General features: G+C 45.6%; 1 protein-coding gene across 1 annotated transcript in view; it reads left to right on the top strand.

The window, feature by feature from the left end:
* The first annotated feature begins 13,426 nt into the window (after positions 1–13,426).
* The window catches only part of SLC9A2 (solute carrier family 9 member A2), a 77,591-nt gene continuing 71,734 nt past the window's right edge, over positions 13,427–19,283 (top strand). Inside the window, exon 1 of the mRNA XM_080917363.1 lies at positions 13,427–13,980. Coding sequence (XP_080773489.1) covers positions 13,689–13,980 — 292 coding nt within the window. The 5' untranslated portion in view covers positions 13,427–13,688. The remainder of the gene's footprint in view (positions 13,981–19,283) is intronic.

Below are 19,283 nucleotides of genomic sequence, written 5' to 3' on the forward strand. Positions count from 1 at the left end.
AATCTTAGATAAAAGCATGTCTTCCAGCCTCAAAGATCGGGATTAGAAATTGGTCTTCTTATTTCAAATTAAGCAAAAGTTCCTCACAGGTATGACCTTCATCTTTGGGTTTTAGTTAATTCCCCCAAAACAGCCATCAGGGCTTTCTAAGTCATTTTCTGTAGGAGGAACGGTGGCAGTGGCAATGCCCTCAAAGCTGCAAAGGCAGGAGGACCTAATTGAAGATGGCCTGAGAGACCAAGGATTGCTGGCAGTGCCAGCCAGTCAGGAGCTTGAAGAGACACTTTCTTGGGGATCGGGTTGGGGGTATTAGAGGAGGAGATGAGCTGCTAGTGGTGTTTCTCACCTGCAGTACATGTCATTGACTTCACACCACCCCACTTCTAACCCCCAAGGGCAGACAGGGCCAGCAGCAAGTAGTCCAGGGCTCAGGCAACAGTTTCCTTTTCCATTTTATTAAAAAAAAGATATCTCCCAATTTTATCTTTCTGCTCAAATGTCAAAAAGCAAAGACAAAAAAAATGTATGAAGATCTCATCCTCACACCTGTCACAGCTGCTGCCAGCCTGTATCTGTGAACCCCTTTTGTCATTAAGTTGTTCCTAGTCAAGCCTGATCCCTCTGACATGGGGATATACGCAACTGATACCGCCCCTCTCATCCAACAGAGTATCTCAACCATAATTTCTGTGTTCCTCTTCTCTGCCATTATTTCTTGCTCACTGGGTCATTTCCATCACTTTGCAAACATGCTTCCTGATTGATTGGGTCATTTCCATTCTTTCTTCCTGATTGATTGGCTCATTTCCGTTCTTTCTTCCTGGTTGATTGGGTCATTTCCATTCTTTCTTCCTGATTGATTGGGTCATTTTCGTTCTTTCTTCCTGGTTGATTGGGTCATTTCCATTCTTTCTTCCTGGTTGATTGGGTCATTTCCGGTCTTTCTTCCTGATTGATTGGGTCAATCCAATCAGCTGGCAAATAAGCTGTTATATCATCAGCTCCCAAAATACTTCTTTTCTTCTTTGACTCAACATTTCCAACCAGCTCCTTCCTCAATTTTCCTCTTCCCCCAAAGCCTCTTGTATGTACCTGCCAAACCCACTAGCCTCTGAACTATTCTTTCATGACATTCTCTCCAGGGTTTTATGTCTACTCATCCAAGATCTGTTCTCTTCTCAGTCTTCAGCTTCACCTGCTTTGAAGTCAAATGTCCTATCCCTTTATTCATCCTACTTGACCCTTGACACCATTCAATAATCATTCACTGTCCTGTGCACAGAGTGTTCCTTTCACTCGGCTTCTAAAACACAACCTATCTGAGTCATTTCTTTTGGCTTCTCCATGTTGCTTCCCTCTCTTGTTGGTTCTTTATCTCTTTCTTGACCCTCAGATTCCAGCACACTACTTGACACAATCATTGGGTGTCTTTCCCCTTATCCTGTACTCATTCCTTTAGGGATCTACTTACTTCACAGAGACAAGGTTGCTAGGTAATTACCAAGAACTAATATTCTTCCTCATTGATGAGGCTTGGAAGAGTGCAGTCTTGTTGCAGGACGAGTGTCCTTTGGGGGCAGTGGGGACTCCAACGTTTCAAAAGCCCATCTCAGGCCCAGTGTCTCTCTCTTTTTCTGCCTACTGCCCATGGATCGAGGATGTAAAGCTCTCAGCTACTGTTCCAGAACTATGTCTCTCTTCTTTTTGTCATGATGTTTGTGGACTATTCCTCTAAAAATTTAAGCAAACTCCTAATTAAATTTTTTATGATTTTTTTTTTAAATGAGAGTTTCCCTGGCCGTGGTGCCTGTTCACAGCAGTAGAATAGTGAGTTCGACTGGACTAAATGATACCAGGAGGTGGGATATTGACGTAGCTGGACTGGCCATGCTCTTCATGACAAGCTATGTTCCCTGTCTCTCTCTGTGTCTCTCTGTCTCTTGCTTTTTCTCTTTGCCTCGTTCTCTCTCTCTCTCTCTGTTTCTCTGTTTCTGTCTGTCTCTCTGTCTCTCCGTTTCTCTGTCTTTCTCTGTGGTTCTCTCTATGTCTGTCTTTCCTCTCTCTGTCTCTGTCTCTGTCTCTGTTTCTCTCTGCTGCTGCTGCTGGTGCTGCTTGCAGGAATAGGACATAAAGGTCTCAGGTGTCTGCTTCTCACCATGTTGATTATGGACTAATCCTCTAAAACTCTAAGCAAGCCCCCAGTTTAAAGCTTTCTCTTATAAGAGTTGCTTTGGCCATGGTGCCTCTCCACAGCCACTGAACAATAACTGATACAGCCCCTGAATGACTATGTGAATCACAATGTATTTCTACCATCGTGGGTTGGACTTTAAAGGGATGAGACTCTCTACTCATTAAAGGCATGAAAGTTGAATTTTAACTCCCAGCTTGTCACTGGGGCCTAGGTTCTTCTGTCACTACATCTACATAGAAAGTAGACTTTGGGACTTTGAAATAGGTAATCATTTGAATATGAAATGGGTCATCCTAATAGGAGCTTGAAAGACTTTAGGGCTGAGGATGATGTGGCCTGTGCAGAGCAAGTGCTTTCAGAGAGAAAGAGAATTATTCCCTGGCCTTCAGACAATTTTTATGATATATTGGCAAAGAATGTAGCTTCCTTTCATCCTTGTCCTAAAACTTTGCTGAAGGATAAATTGGAGAGTTTTTGGATTAATATTACTGGCAGAGGACACTTCAAGACAACCTAGTATTGAGTCTGTCAGGTCATTACAAGTAACAGTGCTTATAGAGATCTACCATGAAAAAAGCAAGCAGGAAAACATTCAAAACAAAATGTATGGTTTTAGGGAAAGGCAGCACCAGGAAATGTAATGCTGGAGTCAAGTTCTGTGATCAAGGGGATAAAACATTTTTTAAAAGTCCTGATACATGATGGAACAAAGAGAGTAGTAAGTTCTGGGCAAAGCTCCATCCAGATAACCCTGTAGTCAATAAAAGAAAAGGGGCTGAGGGATTGACTAGGGAAAAACAAACAAAACAAGCAAACAAAACACATCAACAACAGAAAGTTTTTACAAAAGCAATTAAAGGAGAAGGCCAGCAAGCAGAAGGACTTGGCAGCCAACTTCCTGGCCCAGCAAGCAGAAGGACCTGGCAACTCCAGCCACATGGTTCTAATAGACAGTCAAGAAGAATACAGGAGTAAAAAAAAATTAGAATCTCCCCCCACTGTCAAGGGAAGTCACTGAAGCCAGAAGTATCTCGGGGTATTGGCTGCAAGGGGCCCAGAGAGGTCACTGTCTGAAGCTATGGATGTAAAGCCTGGATTTCATTGGAGACCCCAAGATGTTGTAGATGCTTGAGTCATAGGATACCTGCTTAGGGGAGCTGCAGATAGGATGTGAAACCAACCCAAGAGAGAGAAGTGTATTGCAGTCAGAAAATCTGGAAGGGAAGAGCCATCTAATGAACTCTTTCACATCAGACACGAAATCACAAGATTTTGGAGTTTGCCCTATTCAGTTTTAGACTTGCTTTGGTCCATAATTTTCTCACTTTGCCTAGTTTCTTTTTTTGTGGGCTAATAATGCATAGTCTGTGCCACAATATGTTGAAAAAATGTGATCTCCTTTTGCATTTTGATTTTGCAGGGATTATAGTTAAGAGATTGTCTTGAGTCTCAGAAGAGACTTTGAACTTTGAACTTGTAAACAGCATTGAGACTGAAGAACTGTGGGGATTCCTGAAGTTATACCAAATGCATATGCATTATGATAGAGTTACAAGATCTTGGAGGCCAGGAAATAGAATATGGTGGTTTGAATGGGAATAGCTCGCATAGGCTCCTATAAATTTCATGCTTAGTCCCCAGCTAGTGAACTGTTTAGTAAGGATTGGCAGGTATGGCCTGTTTGGAAGGGGGTGTGCCCTTGCAGGGAATGTGTTACTGGGGATAGGCTTTGAGGTTTCAAAAGTCTCTGTTAGGCTTAGTCTCTAGCCTCTGTCTCTCTCCCTCCCTCTCTCCCCCTTCCCTTCCCACTCCTAGCTCCTTCTTCTCTTCCCCTTCCCCCTCCCCCTTCTAATTTCCCTCCCCTTCCCACTCTCTTCTCCTCCCTCTCTCCTTTCCTCTCTTCCCCTCACCCTCTCTCTCTCTCTCACCCCTCCCTCTCTTCCCCTTCTCCCTCCCCCTTCCCATCTCCCTTCCCCTTCATATCATTTTCCCTCCCTCTCTTCCTTCCTCCCTCTCTCGCCCCTCCCTCTCTTTCTCTCCCTCTGCCTGCTGCCTGCATGAACAAGATCTAAAGCTCTCAGGTGTCTGCTTCTCACCATGTTGATCATGGACTAATCCTCTAAAACTGTAAGCAAGGCCCCAGTTAAAAGCTTTCTCTTATAAGAGTTGCTTTGGCCATGGTGCCTCTCCACAGCCACTGAACAATAACTGATACAGCCCCTGAATGACTATGTGAATCACAATGTATTTCTACCATCGTGGGTTGGACTTTAAAGGGATGAGACTCTCTACTCATTAAAGGCATGAAAGTTGAATTTTAACTCCCAGCTTGTCACTGGGGCCTAGGTTCCTTCGTCACCACACTGGCATTTTCTCCATACTTATTAATACACCAGGCTGCAGGCTGATGATGTAGAAACTCCTTAAACTCACCTGGACTCCAACCCTGACTATTCAATTGTTTTTGATACTTCTCCTTAGAGGTAGCAAACATCTTTACATACAAAACACATTATATCTTATAATTAATACCTCAAAGATTTCTCACAAGAATCTACATGACCTGCACCTGCCTTTCTACAGGAGATTGAAAGGAAGTTCCACTCTTTCAGTGAATGAGAGAAAAATCACAGTTGACCTGTCAGATGCTTGGGGGGATGGGGTAGAGAGGAGGTTCACCAGCTAAACACATCAACTGCTCTCAATTTGGTTCCCAGAACCCACATCAGGTGATGCATGTCCATCTGCAACTCCAGCTCAAACATCCAATACTCTCTTCAGGTCCCTACAACCCCCTCCCTAAACATCTAAACACGAGTAAACATAAAAATGTTTAAAAACTAAAAGAAAAAAAGAAAGAAAGAAAACAGATGAGATTAATTTCTCAGTCTGAAACTGACGTGTCTAGTAACACTATGAAACATTGTCTTCTAAATACACATAGAATTTAAATATCTCCCACGTCCAACCACTTCCTCGGGTCCTGATTACTTCACGTTCAGTCACTGGTGCCATTCCCGCCTGCATCACACAAGGCTGTAAGTGCATTTCTACCTTGGTTCTTGTTGCCTCTAGCACCCCCTATGTGAGAGAGTGGGAGGGATTCGTTTAAAACAGAAGACACATGATTATACTCCTCAAGTTTTCTGAATGTTTCCCTTGGTGTGGATGGATTCCTTGCTAGGGCCTCCAGGGTCCTTTGTGCTGAGGTATTTATTTCTTCCCGAGCTTTCTTTGATACACTTTGATGTGTTTGTATGTGTGTGGTGTGTGTCTGTATGTCTGTATCTGAATGTGTGTGTATGCAGTGTGTGTCTTTGTATGTGTGGTATGTGTGTGTGTATGTAGGCTGCATGTGTATTGTGTGGTATGTGTGTGTCTGTATGTATGTATGTGTGTGTGTGTGTGTGTGTGTGTGTCTTTGATCACATTAGATTCTAAGTGTTGTCACAGTCTTCTGTGTGTAGCTAGGAAGAGTAGAGTGGAACCTATCACTTGACCTATCAACTGATAGGAATTAAGCAACTTAGCCTTTTTGAGTCTCAGTTTTCTTATTTCCCAAGGCTCTGGAAATAATGCTTATCACATGGATGTCATGGGTAGATCGTCAATGTCCTACCAAAGGTGCATATTCTTTCTGATGTGAGTCTAGTGGGGGCTCACTGCAGGAGGAGAGGCCTTTGGTCCAGGGAGGACATGGTTTTCCAATGTAGGAGAGTGCCAAGGCACTGTGGTGGAGAGGGGGATTAGGAGAGAGTCCACCTTCTTGAAGACAAGTGGAGGGGGAGGGGGATGGGAATGGGTAAGGGGTTGGGAATGGGATGGGGGAAGGGGATAACATTTCAAATATAAATACAGAGGGTATCTAATGAAAACAAAGACTCCTGGGGCCTTGGCTGTTCTTCATTCCTTCTTTGCTTCATCTACTCATTCATTAATTCACTTCTTTTCTTCCCTCATTCTTCATTTCTTTTCTTTATCCACTTGTTCATTCATTCATTCTTCATCCCCTCTTTGCTTCTCACCCTCCTTCAGTCAATCCTATTTGTCTAGACAGATTTTCACAATGCCATGTCCCCATGGCAGACCCACTTCCCCCCAAAGCAGACTGAAGTCCCAGAAGCTGTGAGCTCAACAAACCTTTCCAATTTATAAGCTAAGAACAGGAAGCTCCAAATCCATGTCACCTTCATTTCCTTCTTCACCCCCATCACCACCACCATTACCACCATCATCATTACAGCCATTTGCCCACCATTTCTAAATCATTGTCATTTAATAGAAACATAGTATTAAAAAATAATTCTAGGCTCAAGTCACTGATTTAAGAGTTTGTCTACTTGTGTGGACTTGTGCAATGTATTTATAGTATTAAGGTAATGTATCTATAGTACTGATGTGTAAGCATCTAATGAGCTGGAAGAGACAATGCTTGAAAATTAGTCCACCTCAGGGTGTACACTCCTTAGATGTTAACTTTTCCTAGAATTCAATCATGTTTTGTAGTTGTCAAAGGCACGGTGCACCTGACACATCTTTATATTTCATACAGGAATGAATACTTTCAACACAGCAGGTCCTAAAAGTGTTAGATTTGGAGTTATATGACTAACTTGAGGGAAGGGTGGACAGATGCAAAGCACAGACAAATGGCAAACAAAACCCAGTGTGAAACATGGTAAGTTATGAATCAATACTGTTATTCTTTAAGCTTTAATGCTGATTATACGAAGAGTGTAAGTTCAGGTTTTATGCAGTCTCTCCTCTTCTCTAACCAGGAGCCATCAGAAACCTTCTTGTCTGAGCCATCTCAAGGTGATCTTTACTCAGTGTGATCAGCACAAAGTCATACTCAGAATGAACTTAAAGGACTCAAAATCATTTGAAGTTTAAGTTGAGGAGCAAGCAAGGAATCTAGAGAGTTAAAAAACAAATGAAGACTGGTCTGTGTGTGTGTGTGTACATATATGTGAGTGTGTGTAAATTTGTGTGTGCAGGTGCATTTGTTTTTATATTTGTGAGTATGTGTGTGAATGTGTGTATGTGTGTGTTTGTTTCTATGTGTGTGTGAATGTGTGTATATGTGTGTTTGCTTTTGTGTGTGTGCTTTTGTTTCTTTATATGTGTGTGTGAATGTGTGTGTACTTTTGTTTCTTTATGTGTGTGAATGTGTGTGTGAGAGTGTGCATGTGAATGTATGTATATGAGTCTATGTGTTTGTTCCTGAGGATTCAAAGATTGAACCCCAGCCTTGCTTGCACTAGGCAAGCATTCTGTCATTTACATCTCTAACACTCCCTTGTCCTTGCTCGCATTAGGCAAGCATTCTGTCATTGAGCTACATCTCTAACACTCCCTTGTAACTTTTTATTTCCAGACACCATCTCACTACATTGCTTAGAGTGGCCTTCAACTTGTCAACCCCCTGTCTCAGCCTCCCACAGCAGCAATTACTGTCTTCATCACCAGGACTGGCTTTAAAAACTGGTGTATTTTAAATTTTATAGTCTCTGTACTCTCTATTCGATTTCTAGGATTGTGTTTGTAAGGATCTTTGTTTTTGTTTTTGTTTTTTGTTTTTGGGTTTGGTTTGGTTGCTATAACACAAGGGCTCAGACAAGAATTGATAAAGAATGGGTTATTATTCTTGCAGCTTCAAAATATGGCACAGAGCAGCAATGATGACACAGAAGAATTGTGCCAGAAAATGCTCATTTCCCACAATGCCCACTCCTGAGCTAACCCGATGGTATCTTATTCTATGCACGGAAGAGCCTGTTAATGACAATGGGGCTTCTTGAGCTAATCACCTGCCCAGCCTCTCAGAGCTTCCCACCTGAGTCTGGAGTGTCTAAACCAGGAACTTCCAAGCGACACAAACCACAGCAGCTTGACCATGGTTCTGATGTGGTCACAGTTAGTTAAATTGTAGACCAGCAGGCAGGGTACCTATTTGTAAAGAAACACTTTTTTTTTTTCCCACTGCCTTTTCAGAAACATGTTTATCACGAGCCACGGAGGCTTCCTCATTTGTCCAGAGACATGGCGTGTTTTAATTGCACGTGACAGCCAAATAGAGAGAGACTAAATATTTGGTGAGTAGGTGAGGGGTGTGCCTTCATGTACTCACGTGGTACAGTCTGAAGACCCTCCGTGGTGCAGTCTCAAGACCCTATGTTGCATCTCTGAGTTCAGATGATGCATGCAGAGATAAGGAGCAGGAAGCATCCATTCTGTCACAGGGAACAAACACCTGGGAGATGAGGCACCGTGAACCTGTGTTTGCCTTTACATTGGTACTTTGTATATGCACATAGTTACAATGTAACATAGTTTACGGGTTACAGTCTTTCTCCAAGTTTCCCATCTTAGGAAGGATAAGTAACATTCTTACTTGTGAACTCAAGTCTGCAGAAAGCAGTTTCCATTAAGAAGTCATGTCTCTGTTGAGGGAAATACATAGCTTTGGACAAAAAGAGAGGTGTGCAGTTAATTTTATTCACGTTAATTAAAAGTTCACACAATGGGAAAACTTTAGATAAGGCTGAGTTTCTGCTGAATTGTTCTCCATCTATTTATTTATTGGCTGTTTTGTTATGTATTTCTTTGTTGACACAGGGTCTTACTGTGTAAATAAAGTTAGCCTGGACTTGACTTCCTTGTGCCTCAGTTTATAGGTATGCCCCAACATTCCTCAAACTAAGTTTCTTCCTGGAGGCCAAATGTGGTACTGCAAGCCTATTATTCCACCAGTCCTGAGCATGAGGGAACAAGTTCAAAGCCAGCCTAGGGTACATAGAACATACTGTCTTCAAAAACTAAAAAGGGATCACACACACACACACACACACACACACACACACACACCTGTTTATCGTTCAATTATGACCACAAAATCATCACCAGCCACAATTTGGGTATCAGCTTTTTGCAGATAAAGATTTTGAATTGAAAGCTCATTACACCTAAGGGTTACTAGTTAGATTATGTACATCTGAAAGAAAGGAGACTTTAAAATGTGACCATTTCACAAACGTGAATATTATGGTATCTTAATATGTCAAGATCATTTGGTTTTCTGGTGAGCATGATGGGACAGGTTGAACATCTGTTTAAAAATCAAAAAATGACAAAATCCGCAGTCTTTTGATTGCCAGCAAGAGCGTACAAATGGAAAACTGGCCTAGTGTCAAGGATCATAGTCTTCATAGTGACAGCACACATGTACTAAACAGCATATGCAAGTATGCCCAAATATTATGGAACGCAGACCCAGAGCCAGCATTGTCTAGTGTAGAGTCATTCTCAGGTCCCTGCCCAATAATCTCTCTCAGGCTGGGCTGGTTTGCTAGACTTACACTAGGCACCCTGCTGTAAGGAGAGCACTGGCGCCCTGCTGTGGCACCAGGGGGTCACTGCCACACACAAGTAATCTGTATCCCCTTCTTCTCAGTGGTAGTGATGACATACTCAGCCCTCTGGAATTCTTGCAAAGCCGGTAGGATATGGAGTCCTGTTATGGTGGTTAATCCTCCAGGGGTTGCTGAGGTAGAGGCTGGGGTATAAAACTAGTTTTTTGATTGTGTGTGTGTGTGCATGTGTGTGTGTGTGTGTGTGTGTGTGTGTGTGTGTGTGTCCAATAATGGCTCCAGAATTATCTCTTTTATTTAGATGGGTATCTTTTCTCGTGCTAATTTAGGATTATTTTCCTAGCTGCTTTCTCATGCATCTAGAAACAGTGCAAAATGCTTTGCCATTCTTCATCATAAAAGAGTCCTGGGACCCTGGCCCGCGTGAAGGCTGTGTTCAGGACTGATGCTTGTTGATGGCCTTTACTAACTGCTCTGAGGTTCTAACAGACCACTAGAGGGGAAAGGCTGATGGAGCCCGAGTATCCCGGAGAAGAACCGTAAGCACTTTGGTGTTATTTGAGGGAAAGAGTGTCAAACCTGTAATAATAATTCCTGGAAACGTCTAGTGCGATTGGATCCTCACAGCATCTCAGTCTGGAAGGATAGAGACACAAAGCCCTTCGTATGAGTCAGAAAGCATGAGATAGAAATGTGTCCTGGGGAACCAGAGGGGCCTTGTGTCTATCTGGTGTGTGAGGATGTCCGAGATGAGGAAGGACTGAGGCCCCCTGGCTTCTTGTCAAAACATACTTGTATTGATCCGGCATGGTCTTGGTAATCTCGTGTTCCTCGTGCTGTGGTTGGAGTCAAGAGTAAAGTGAATCCAACAGATTAGCCACCTGTCAACACTTTCACCAGAGCTGTGTAGTGTGGGCAAGTACAGTCATCAATCGCTGAGAAGTTACAAGAGATATATCTTAGGGCGTTAAAGCAGGTGCGAAGTGAGACTGCCAGGAGTTAGTTACCTTTGAGCTGGGTCCTCCAAAAAAGACTCAGCAAAGCGCAGGCGATGGTGTGCAGAAGCTCCTTTGTACGAGTCACAGAATGAGCAAAAGCCCTGTGGTAGGAGCCGTGAGACTATTCATAGGGCGGAGGTTAGAGAACGGGGGGGGGGGGGAGTGAAAGGAAGACCCTTTGAAGAAATGGCCAAGCCAATGATAACAAAGGTGACATGTTAACTTTCCTCTGTGTGGCAAACATCATAGCAAGAAAAGGATAAAGGTCAAACGACTTGTTTTAATCTTCCTTGAAGAGCATTCAGTCCATGGTTAGTTGATGCCATTGCTTTGTGGCCTGTGGGAAACAAAGCAACAGGGTGCAAGACAGAGAAAACTACATATCTCATGGTGGCCAGGAAGCACCAGGGAGATCTGCCAGGGTCCCAAAATGCCCTTCAAGGCTTTGCCCTCAATGACCTAACTTCCTATCCTTAGGCCTCACCTCCTAAGGGTCCACAACTTTATAACACCGTTCCACTTAGTGACCACACGTAATATGTGTGATGTGTGCGCGTGCACGCATAATGCATGATCGGAGTTCATAGGACAATCTCAGGGGTTTGCTGGTCCTCGCCTTGTCCCTTGTTTGAAAGGGGTCTCCTCTTCTCCACTGGTGTAGATGGCAGTCTCTCAGGCCTGGAAAAGCCTGGGGATTCTTCTCAGTTCTTTCTCTGTGGGAGCACAGGACTCACTGGTGCAATACTTAAGGTACCTGGCTCCACATGGATTCCAGGATTCAAACTCAGGTCTGCATGCAGGCTCTGCACGGGCTGAGCCATTTCCCCAGCCCCAGAAGGTAACCTGTTAACTCTCCGCCTTTCACCCACAGGACTGAATAAAAAGATTTGCCCAAGTTTTACAAAAGCCAATTAGTCTTTGGAGTAGCAGAGATTGATACAGTATAGTGACTCCAGTGTATCTGTGACCCATGTAGATACTCTAGACCGTGACATGGAATGTCATTCATCCAATGGTGCACCATTGTTCTCAACATCTCATGCCTAGGAATAGATGTCTGACTGTGTGCGTGCCCTCCTGTGATGTCACAGCATTTAAGAATAACTGTCTGACTGTGTGCTTGGTTCCTGTGGCATCACCACATCACAGAAACTGCTTACCCTCCGCAGAACTCCATTCTATTAAGAGATATACTTTTGAACAACCCCTAGAATATTCTTTATTGTTCTATTTGATAAATAATCTAGAATTGGTAGCGTGGGGGTGGAACCAGCTTTGGTAAGGTCAGGCTTAGAAGGGTGTGTGTGTGTGTGTGTGTGTGTGTGTGTGTGTGTGTGTGTGTGTGTGTGTGTCCCTCCCAACTTTGGTATTTGTAATAACAAAACAAAACAAACAAACAAACAAAAAAATCAAGTGAAAGTGCTTTCCCAGTGCCTCTTCTGGAGAGACAAGCAACCCTGAAAGGAAAGCTGGTTACTTTACAAAAGGGGGTGGGGGGGGAATGGTCTCTGATATGCAAATGCCCAGCAGGGAGGAAAAGGGTTGAGCTCTGCCTGTTTTGGTGAATCTTCACAGGAAAATAGAAATATCTCCTCAGCCAGCTCCACTTCAACTGAAAAACGGATACATCAACAGCGACATTCTGTGTCGATTCTGTATCCATTTCAGGCTAGAATGGACCCTGCCTTTCCGAGGCTTAACCACTCCCGGCTTGCCTCTACTCAGATGGCCTCTGCTGAGGGGACACCTCACAGATTCTGTTAGAACTATCTGTGTCCAACTGAAAGGTGTGTGAACAAGAGCAGGAGGCGTGTGGAAAAGATAAAAATTTTATTTCATACATTTAGGGGAAACCGTGTGGGTTAACTGGGACGCAGGTGGTTTGCTTTCGGTTCCTTTCTGTTTCTCACCGTGAGGACACCAGGACCGTGAGTGGGACCGCAGGCAGGGCACCTGGCAAGGCCCCTGCGGAAGGCTGGGCTCCGGAGAAGGGCCAGTTGGCGCTGGGAGAATCCCGCTTTTCCAAACCGCAGCCCGTCCTGCCTGTAATTAGCCAAACAAGTCTGTCTAAGCTAGGCAAATCACCGGTTTTCCATGAAATAGTTATGTTTCTGATGGCCTCGGACAGATTCACCTCGAAGCCTAAAAACAGAGCACTTTTTTTTTTTTTAAATCTTCCCCAAAGCTGGGGGAGGCAAGAAAAGTGGAGTCCACACTGTTACAAAGAGTGGAAAAGCGGAAAGACAAGGGTTCCGGGGGGAGCGTGGGAGCGCCGAGTTCTCAGCCGGGAGTTTCGCTGCGCAGGGAACAGGCTGTGTTCAATGTGCTTGTCTCCCGAAGGGAGCGAAGCGCAGCTCTTGTCATCTTCCCGAGGACCCAAGCGGCTCGGTGAGTCGGTCGCTGCTACACGGGGCAGTGGCGAAGGCTCCCCAGTTCCGCCGCGCCTGGCGTCGCCTCCCTGCCTGAGCCCGCGGCGCCTTCTCGCGTGCCAGCGCCCCGGGGTGTCTCCTTGCAGGAGCCTGCGGGGGGAGGGGGCAGGGCGCGACGCGTGGGTCGCGTCGGTCCCAGCCCTGATGGACGGCCGACGCTGCCTCCGGGGCGGGGACAGCTCAGGCCACCGTGCGCACCGCGCACCTAGTGCACCCACAGCTCCCGGGCTCCCGGGGGCAAGGCTCTTGGTCCGCGGTGCGCTCTAGAGAGCGGCGCGACCTTCGCCCCCGCGTTGACAGTGGGCTGCGGCAGGTGCGCGTCGCACCGGGTCCCCGCGTCCTCCCGCCCCGCCACCGGGGCGCCGCGCCCGCCCCGCCCCCGTCCCCGCCCGCCCTAGGGCCGCCCCGGGCAGGGCCTGTAGCTGCCAGGCATGGGAGGGCGGCCGGCGGCGGAGGGCGGCTGAGCGCGGCCGAGGGACCTCGCGGTGGCCTTCTGTCGCTGAGCGCTCCCCTCTGGGCCCTGCGAGTTTCATAGCCACTGAGCTTGCAAGCGGCAGGGCCCGGGCCCCGTGGAGGTGGTGGCGGCGCGGTACTCTCGCCGTCCCGTTGAGTTGGTAGCGCTGTCCCCCCGCGATGCGCTGAGGGTGCCCAGATCCCTACACTGGCGTCTTCTGCTGCGCCCAGAGCAGCCGACCCCATGGGCCCCTCGGGCCCCGCGCACAGCGTGCGGGCGCCACTGTCTTGGCTGCTGCTTCTGCTGCTGTCTCTGCAGGTGGCAGTGCCTGCGGGCGCGCTGGCCGAGACCCTGCTGGACTCACCCAGGGCCAGGGGTGCCAGCTCCAACCCGCCAAGCCCCGCCAGTGTGATGGCCCCAGGAACGACGCCGTTCGAGGAAAGTCGGTTGCCAGTGTTCACCCTGGATTACCCCCATGTGCAAATCCCTTTCGAGATCACTTTGTGGATCCTACTGGCCTCCTTGGCCAAGATTGGTAAGGATCGGCACCCGTGGGTGGGGGCGGGGACGATCGGGCTGGGGATCCTGGTGGGTAATCGGCCAAGTAGGCAAGTAGTTGGTCTCAGATAGTGGCCAGCTCCTCCTGCACCAAGGCAGCCTTGGACAGACAGATTAGCTCCCAGTGGTTGAAAGATTTCCTGTTCTTGATCCGACACTGGCCTTGGAAAGCCTGGGAAGACTGGCCCCATAGCATAGAGACCCACTGCAGACTTGTGCTTTGAAACGTCAAGTTTGACAGCTCTGTGCCAAAACTGAGGGAGACCTGTGTGCTGTGCACAGCTGGATTGCATTTCCGTCTACAAGTAGAGAGTGGAAATGGGCAAGATCTTGGATGGGAGAGTGTACATTGTGGGCGACACAGACCTCCTCATGTCCCTGACTGATGAGGTGCTTAGGCTGGGACCGTGGACACCTGAGTGCTTGCCACTACAATATCAGTGCCCTGTTCCTTCTCTCCGGCTCCTCACTCCCTAGAAAGCCTTTCCTTTAGAGGTAACTGGAGCCAGGGAGACCAGCTATTCACAAATAATTAAGCCATTTGCCCTACCATCCCCAAGCTCAGCCCGTTTTCTCCTGTTAGCCTGGCTGCTCCATCATAACGCTCGCTCACAGTTTTCCTCTATACGTAGTATTAAAGTACATTCACTATCGCTGTGCTGTTCAAAATGCATGAGGTCAGAAGAGCACGGTGTTTTCTATGTTTTATGCATTCACCTTGTGGGATGCAGATTTCTATACATCTCAGCCATTCTAAGGAACCTTTCTGAGGAGGAGGAAGAGGCGCCGGTGGCTACAACACAGGGAATACTCCTTGGACGGAGGAGTATAGCAAATGCAGTATGGCTGTGGAGAATGCAGGGGTTGCATCCTGGCCGGACATATACAGGCTGTTTTCAAGGATGCATGGAGTCTGGTCAGTGTGAGATGCTCACCAGAAACAGCATTCTAGAGAGAAACGAAAAGGATGACTGGAAAAGGGGTGGGTCTGAGCATGTGGCAGGGATGGTTTGTAGGAGTGCGAACTTGTAAGCTAAGCCTGGAATTGGCTTCCTAGGTTACGTTAAATCCATTAGCCTATAATGGCCGTAAGCAAAGGTGTCTTATGCTACCTAATGACTCTGCAGTCTGAAATTGCTGGCTTTGGTGTGACTGACTAGCTGTGTGCTTTAATTCCATCTGAGCAATGGTAGAAGGGACGTGGACCTCCCTATCAAGCAAACAGCCACATAAGCTCATGGCCTCTAATAATAGCCTGAGATGCTTTCTCTTCACATGTCCCTCACAGCATCCCTGCCCTGTGGGGATGTGCAGGTGTGAACACTCTCACCCGACAGAGGCGGAAGCAGAGCTGGAAAGTTCACACAATGACCGACAGGGTCCGGCCCACCAAATGTACACAGGTAGCTTGCTTGCCTCTGGGTCCCTCCCTATGCCCATGTCAGAGCCCCAGGAGGGCTGCATTTATAACCTTTTCCATGACTGCTTTCCTGCTCCAACACCCTCTTCTGTTCCTCACCCCTGATTATTTTAATCAGATTAATTACACTAATAACAGCCGCTAGTGGGCACTTAAGTTCATTATCCCTCATTTTCACAGCCTTCATCCTGCGGAGATGTGATGACCCTGCTTTGGGGAAGAGGAGGAAGCTTTGTTGGTGGGTGGAGAGACCCAGTTCCAGGCAGGAGGGCCTGGTGCCTCATCTTTGGTCCTCCCTGAAGGCTTGTTCCGGAGGAGGACTAGAGAAGAGTGGAGTGTCCATGAATCCAAACTGTCCAGGCAGGTGTGCTGCTGGTGACATGTTTAAGACAGGCTCTGTGTTAGCTGACACTCGTCTTGCCTTTTCGCTGCCTTATGCTGTCTCTGTGCTCCTTGCTTTCTGTCTTAATCCCTAAGTTCTAGTTCTCTTGGGTGGCCTTTGGGCATCCTCTCAACCCAGCTGTGGTATTCCATTCATCTTAATGGACATTGGCATCCTAACTGTGTGGAACTTGGTTAAGTGTCCGTGCTTGTGTGAGTCAAAGTCCACATGCAGGCACCTTCAGGTCTCGGGTAACCAGCTCTTAGCTCAGTGTCCTGAACTCTCTGGCCCTCTTCCATTTCACATGCCACTATGTCCCCACAGAGCCCTCACAGTTAACTACTGACCACAGTTACAATACCTGGCATGCACATCCTCCTGGTCCATCTGCCTTCCTTGGATTCTGGACTTCTCTGGCCACTGGGGCAGGGCAGAGATGACAACACACCGTTCTTGTCTCTTTCTCAGACAGAGGTTCAGGTGGTCAGGGGCTGGCTCCCTGGTAGAAAGGGAAAGAAACAGATCTCAGAACAGGAAGCAGAGTTTTCAAGTTAAAAAGGAAATCTGTCATTTGGAGCCTTTTTCTATTTTCTTCCTATTTTGCAACCCAGCCTTCTCTTGCCTCCTTTGCAAGTACCCAGATCTACTGAAGTCTCCTTTCCACATACCCTCAAGTCTTTCTCCAGCATCACCTCCACCTCACAAGACCCTCCACTCTCTAGCTTGGAGTAAGACAGGCACAGGTATTTCAGAACATTTTCAAGGGCCAGAAAAATAAGTTCTGAAACAGAAACCGTGGTGCTTTGTGTTAAATGTTTAAATTTTTTGTATCAAATATAGGTTATGCACTTACCTATCTGTGAGACCAGACTATTAGTGCAGAATTAGAACTAAAAAAACAAATCACGTTATAACTGCTCAGCTTCACCATCCAATGCCAATTCTCACTGCGTATAAGTTTATTAGGCTGTGTAGACTTTGGGTCTGTTTAATGTCAGCGAATGAAGTTTTTGTTTACTTGCAGAATTTGATTTTTAGTAGCAAGGTTTATTTTTAGAATTAAACAGGTTATGTTTTGAGCTTTTGTAGTTGGAAAACTCTTCTTTGGGGGTGGTTCACTTAAGTAGCTTAGGGTTGTGTACATTTGGGAAAGGTGATGGAGTTCAACACACATGGAGATATGAGGTTATAGGGAGACACAAATGCCAGCTCATATAGGAACCGTGGTTTCTGTTTGCGGCATTTTAATGGAAGTACCTGGTGTGCAGGATTACCTGCTCAGAGAACAGGGAGAAACATTCCCAGTGATTGATCTAAACAAGGATGAACAGGTTGCACCTAAGAACATTTGTAGGAGGTTTAAGTACCAGTGGTGAACTTCGCATAACTATCTAGACCGCAGGGCTTCTAGTCTTGGAAGTATTCTTAGAAATCAAAAAGCACGCTTGCTTGTCTTGTTTTACAAAAGCCATAAGTCAGCTTATCTTCTCCCCGCTATATCTGGCTATTGGGGGAAAAGTCAACGCCCTCATTATTTGGCTGGAGATGTGGTTCTGTGGTTATAAAATGCCCTGTAAGCCTGATCAGAGAACTGGTGAGAAGGGTGTGTAGAACACTTTAGGTGAAGGAAAAACAAAAAGAGTGCAGTGACTTTAGGCCACTAAAGCACTTCCTTGCTTTTCCCTCAGGACCTCATGTCTGTGCACTTTAGAATCTCCATGTGCACATGTTTCTGACCATGGGTTGATTCTTTTCCTTTTGCACAAAACACTCCACACAGGCTGCCCACGAAATCTTATGTGCAAGGATATAGTTAAGCTGACAGTAAGGGATCCGGAGGAAGAGACTGAGCACAGATCCTTCCCATGCTCACTGTATTTGCTCTAACCTCACTGAATATGGCTGTGCATTCTACTTCTGCTCAAGCTTCAGGGACAAAGCAGTGACTCTCCTCTTTAAAGTAACTGAATTCTGGTCTTTGTCCCAGGATTCTCTGTACACCCCTGTACAGCACTGGGGTGTTGCCAGGGTTGCTCTATTTGCTTTTCCTACCTGAGGTGGGGGTGTAGTTGGCACTGGCTACCCTTGTCTTTTTTTATTTTTTGGCCCCACAATTTGGGGTTAGGACATAGTATTTCTACTGCTCTTGATCTTGTTGACTGGAAAATACATCGTGTTTCTGTTGTTGTTGTTGTTGTTGTTGTTATTTGAAGGCAAATTGTTGTTGTTGTTATTGAAAGGCAAAACATTTGGCCCATAAAGATGTCCGTTCTGGGCTTCGGGCTACCTTGAGTCTAAAACATGAGTCTCAAAAGTTGTGTATGTTCCTGGCTTTAGAGATCTTCATCTCTGAAAAATGCCTCCTTGAACTTACTTGCCTTATTTTTTGTGTGGCTTGTCTCAAGCTTGTGTGCCACCTGGAGAGGGGTACGGGATGAAGTTCGTGTTCTTCGAATGTCATTTTGTGCATCCTGCGTGCCACCATGTGCCCTGACCTAAGAAAGCCAACAGAACAGGCCAGCTTCTTTTCTCTTCCAAGCACATATGTTCAGGGTCGTCCATACATTTCCAGTCTGAAAAAGGAAGGCGGTAGATTTTTTGTTTCTTTCTAAGATGAATTCCGGCATCATAAATATGATGTCAGGACATTGCTGTCACAGTGTTCTCATCTCTACAAGAGCAGCAGTGGTTTCTGTTTGTTTGTTTTCTGTTTATCAACTTTAACAAGAATAACTTTATTTACCATTAGTGTGGGCACTTAGTTTTTGTAGAATTTGTATGTGCTTTAAAACCCCCAAAACGTGTGCTCGACTGCACACACACACACACACACACACACACACACACAAATACACCACAAAAACTTTGTACGGCTATAAAAACTTACCTGTAAGTTTGGTGGTTTTGGTACAGATTAGATTTGGGATGATGGTTCCATTATTTTAGCATCTATAGTCATAGTGCTATTTGGTGTCTCTGTGTATTTTTTGAGTCGGTTTTGAGTCACTTTATGTTTATATCATTTGAACTTTTACTACTGCTTAAAGAAAGATTTTTGTTAGAGAACTTAAAGTTCTTCTGTATTCCTATATGCCTTTTATTCTTACTACTTTTATTCTTGCCTCTCACCATCTTGATCAAAATTACTTTTTCTCTTGTATTTAAAAAAAAAAAACATTCTTGCCTATTGGACTCCAGTTTAAAAGCCTTTGTTTATGCTATGGTGGCTTTTCTTACTCCTGTTTCCTTGGCTTATTTATTTACTTACTAGACTGAAAGCTTGGACCATTGGTTGTTTGGTTTATTTTTCAATATTATGGCAGTTTTCACCTCACTAGGGTAATGAATTCCCCCAAACCACTAGTAATGCTACGCACAATTACTGTTGTCTTAACTATGTATAAAACACATGCATTTTGTGACCATCCGATCTCCAGAATTATCACAGACTTGTGTTAAAATGATCCAATAAAGCAGA

The sequence above is a fragment of the Micromys minutus genome (assembly GCF_963924665.1).
Source record: "Micromys minutus genome assembly, chromosome: 5".
Classification (NCBI taxonomy): domain Eukaryota; kingdom Metazoa; phylum Chordata; class Mammalia; order Rodentia; family Muridae; genus Micromys; species Micromys minutus.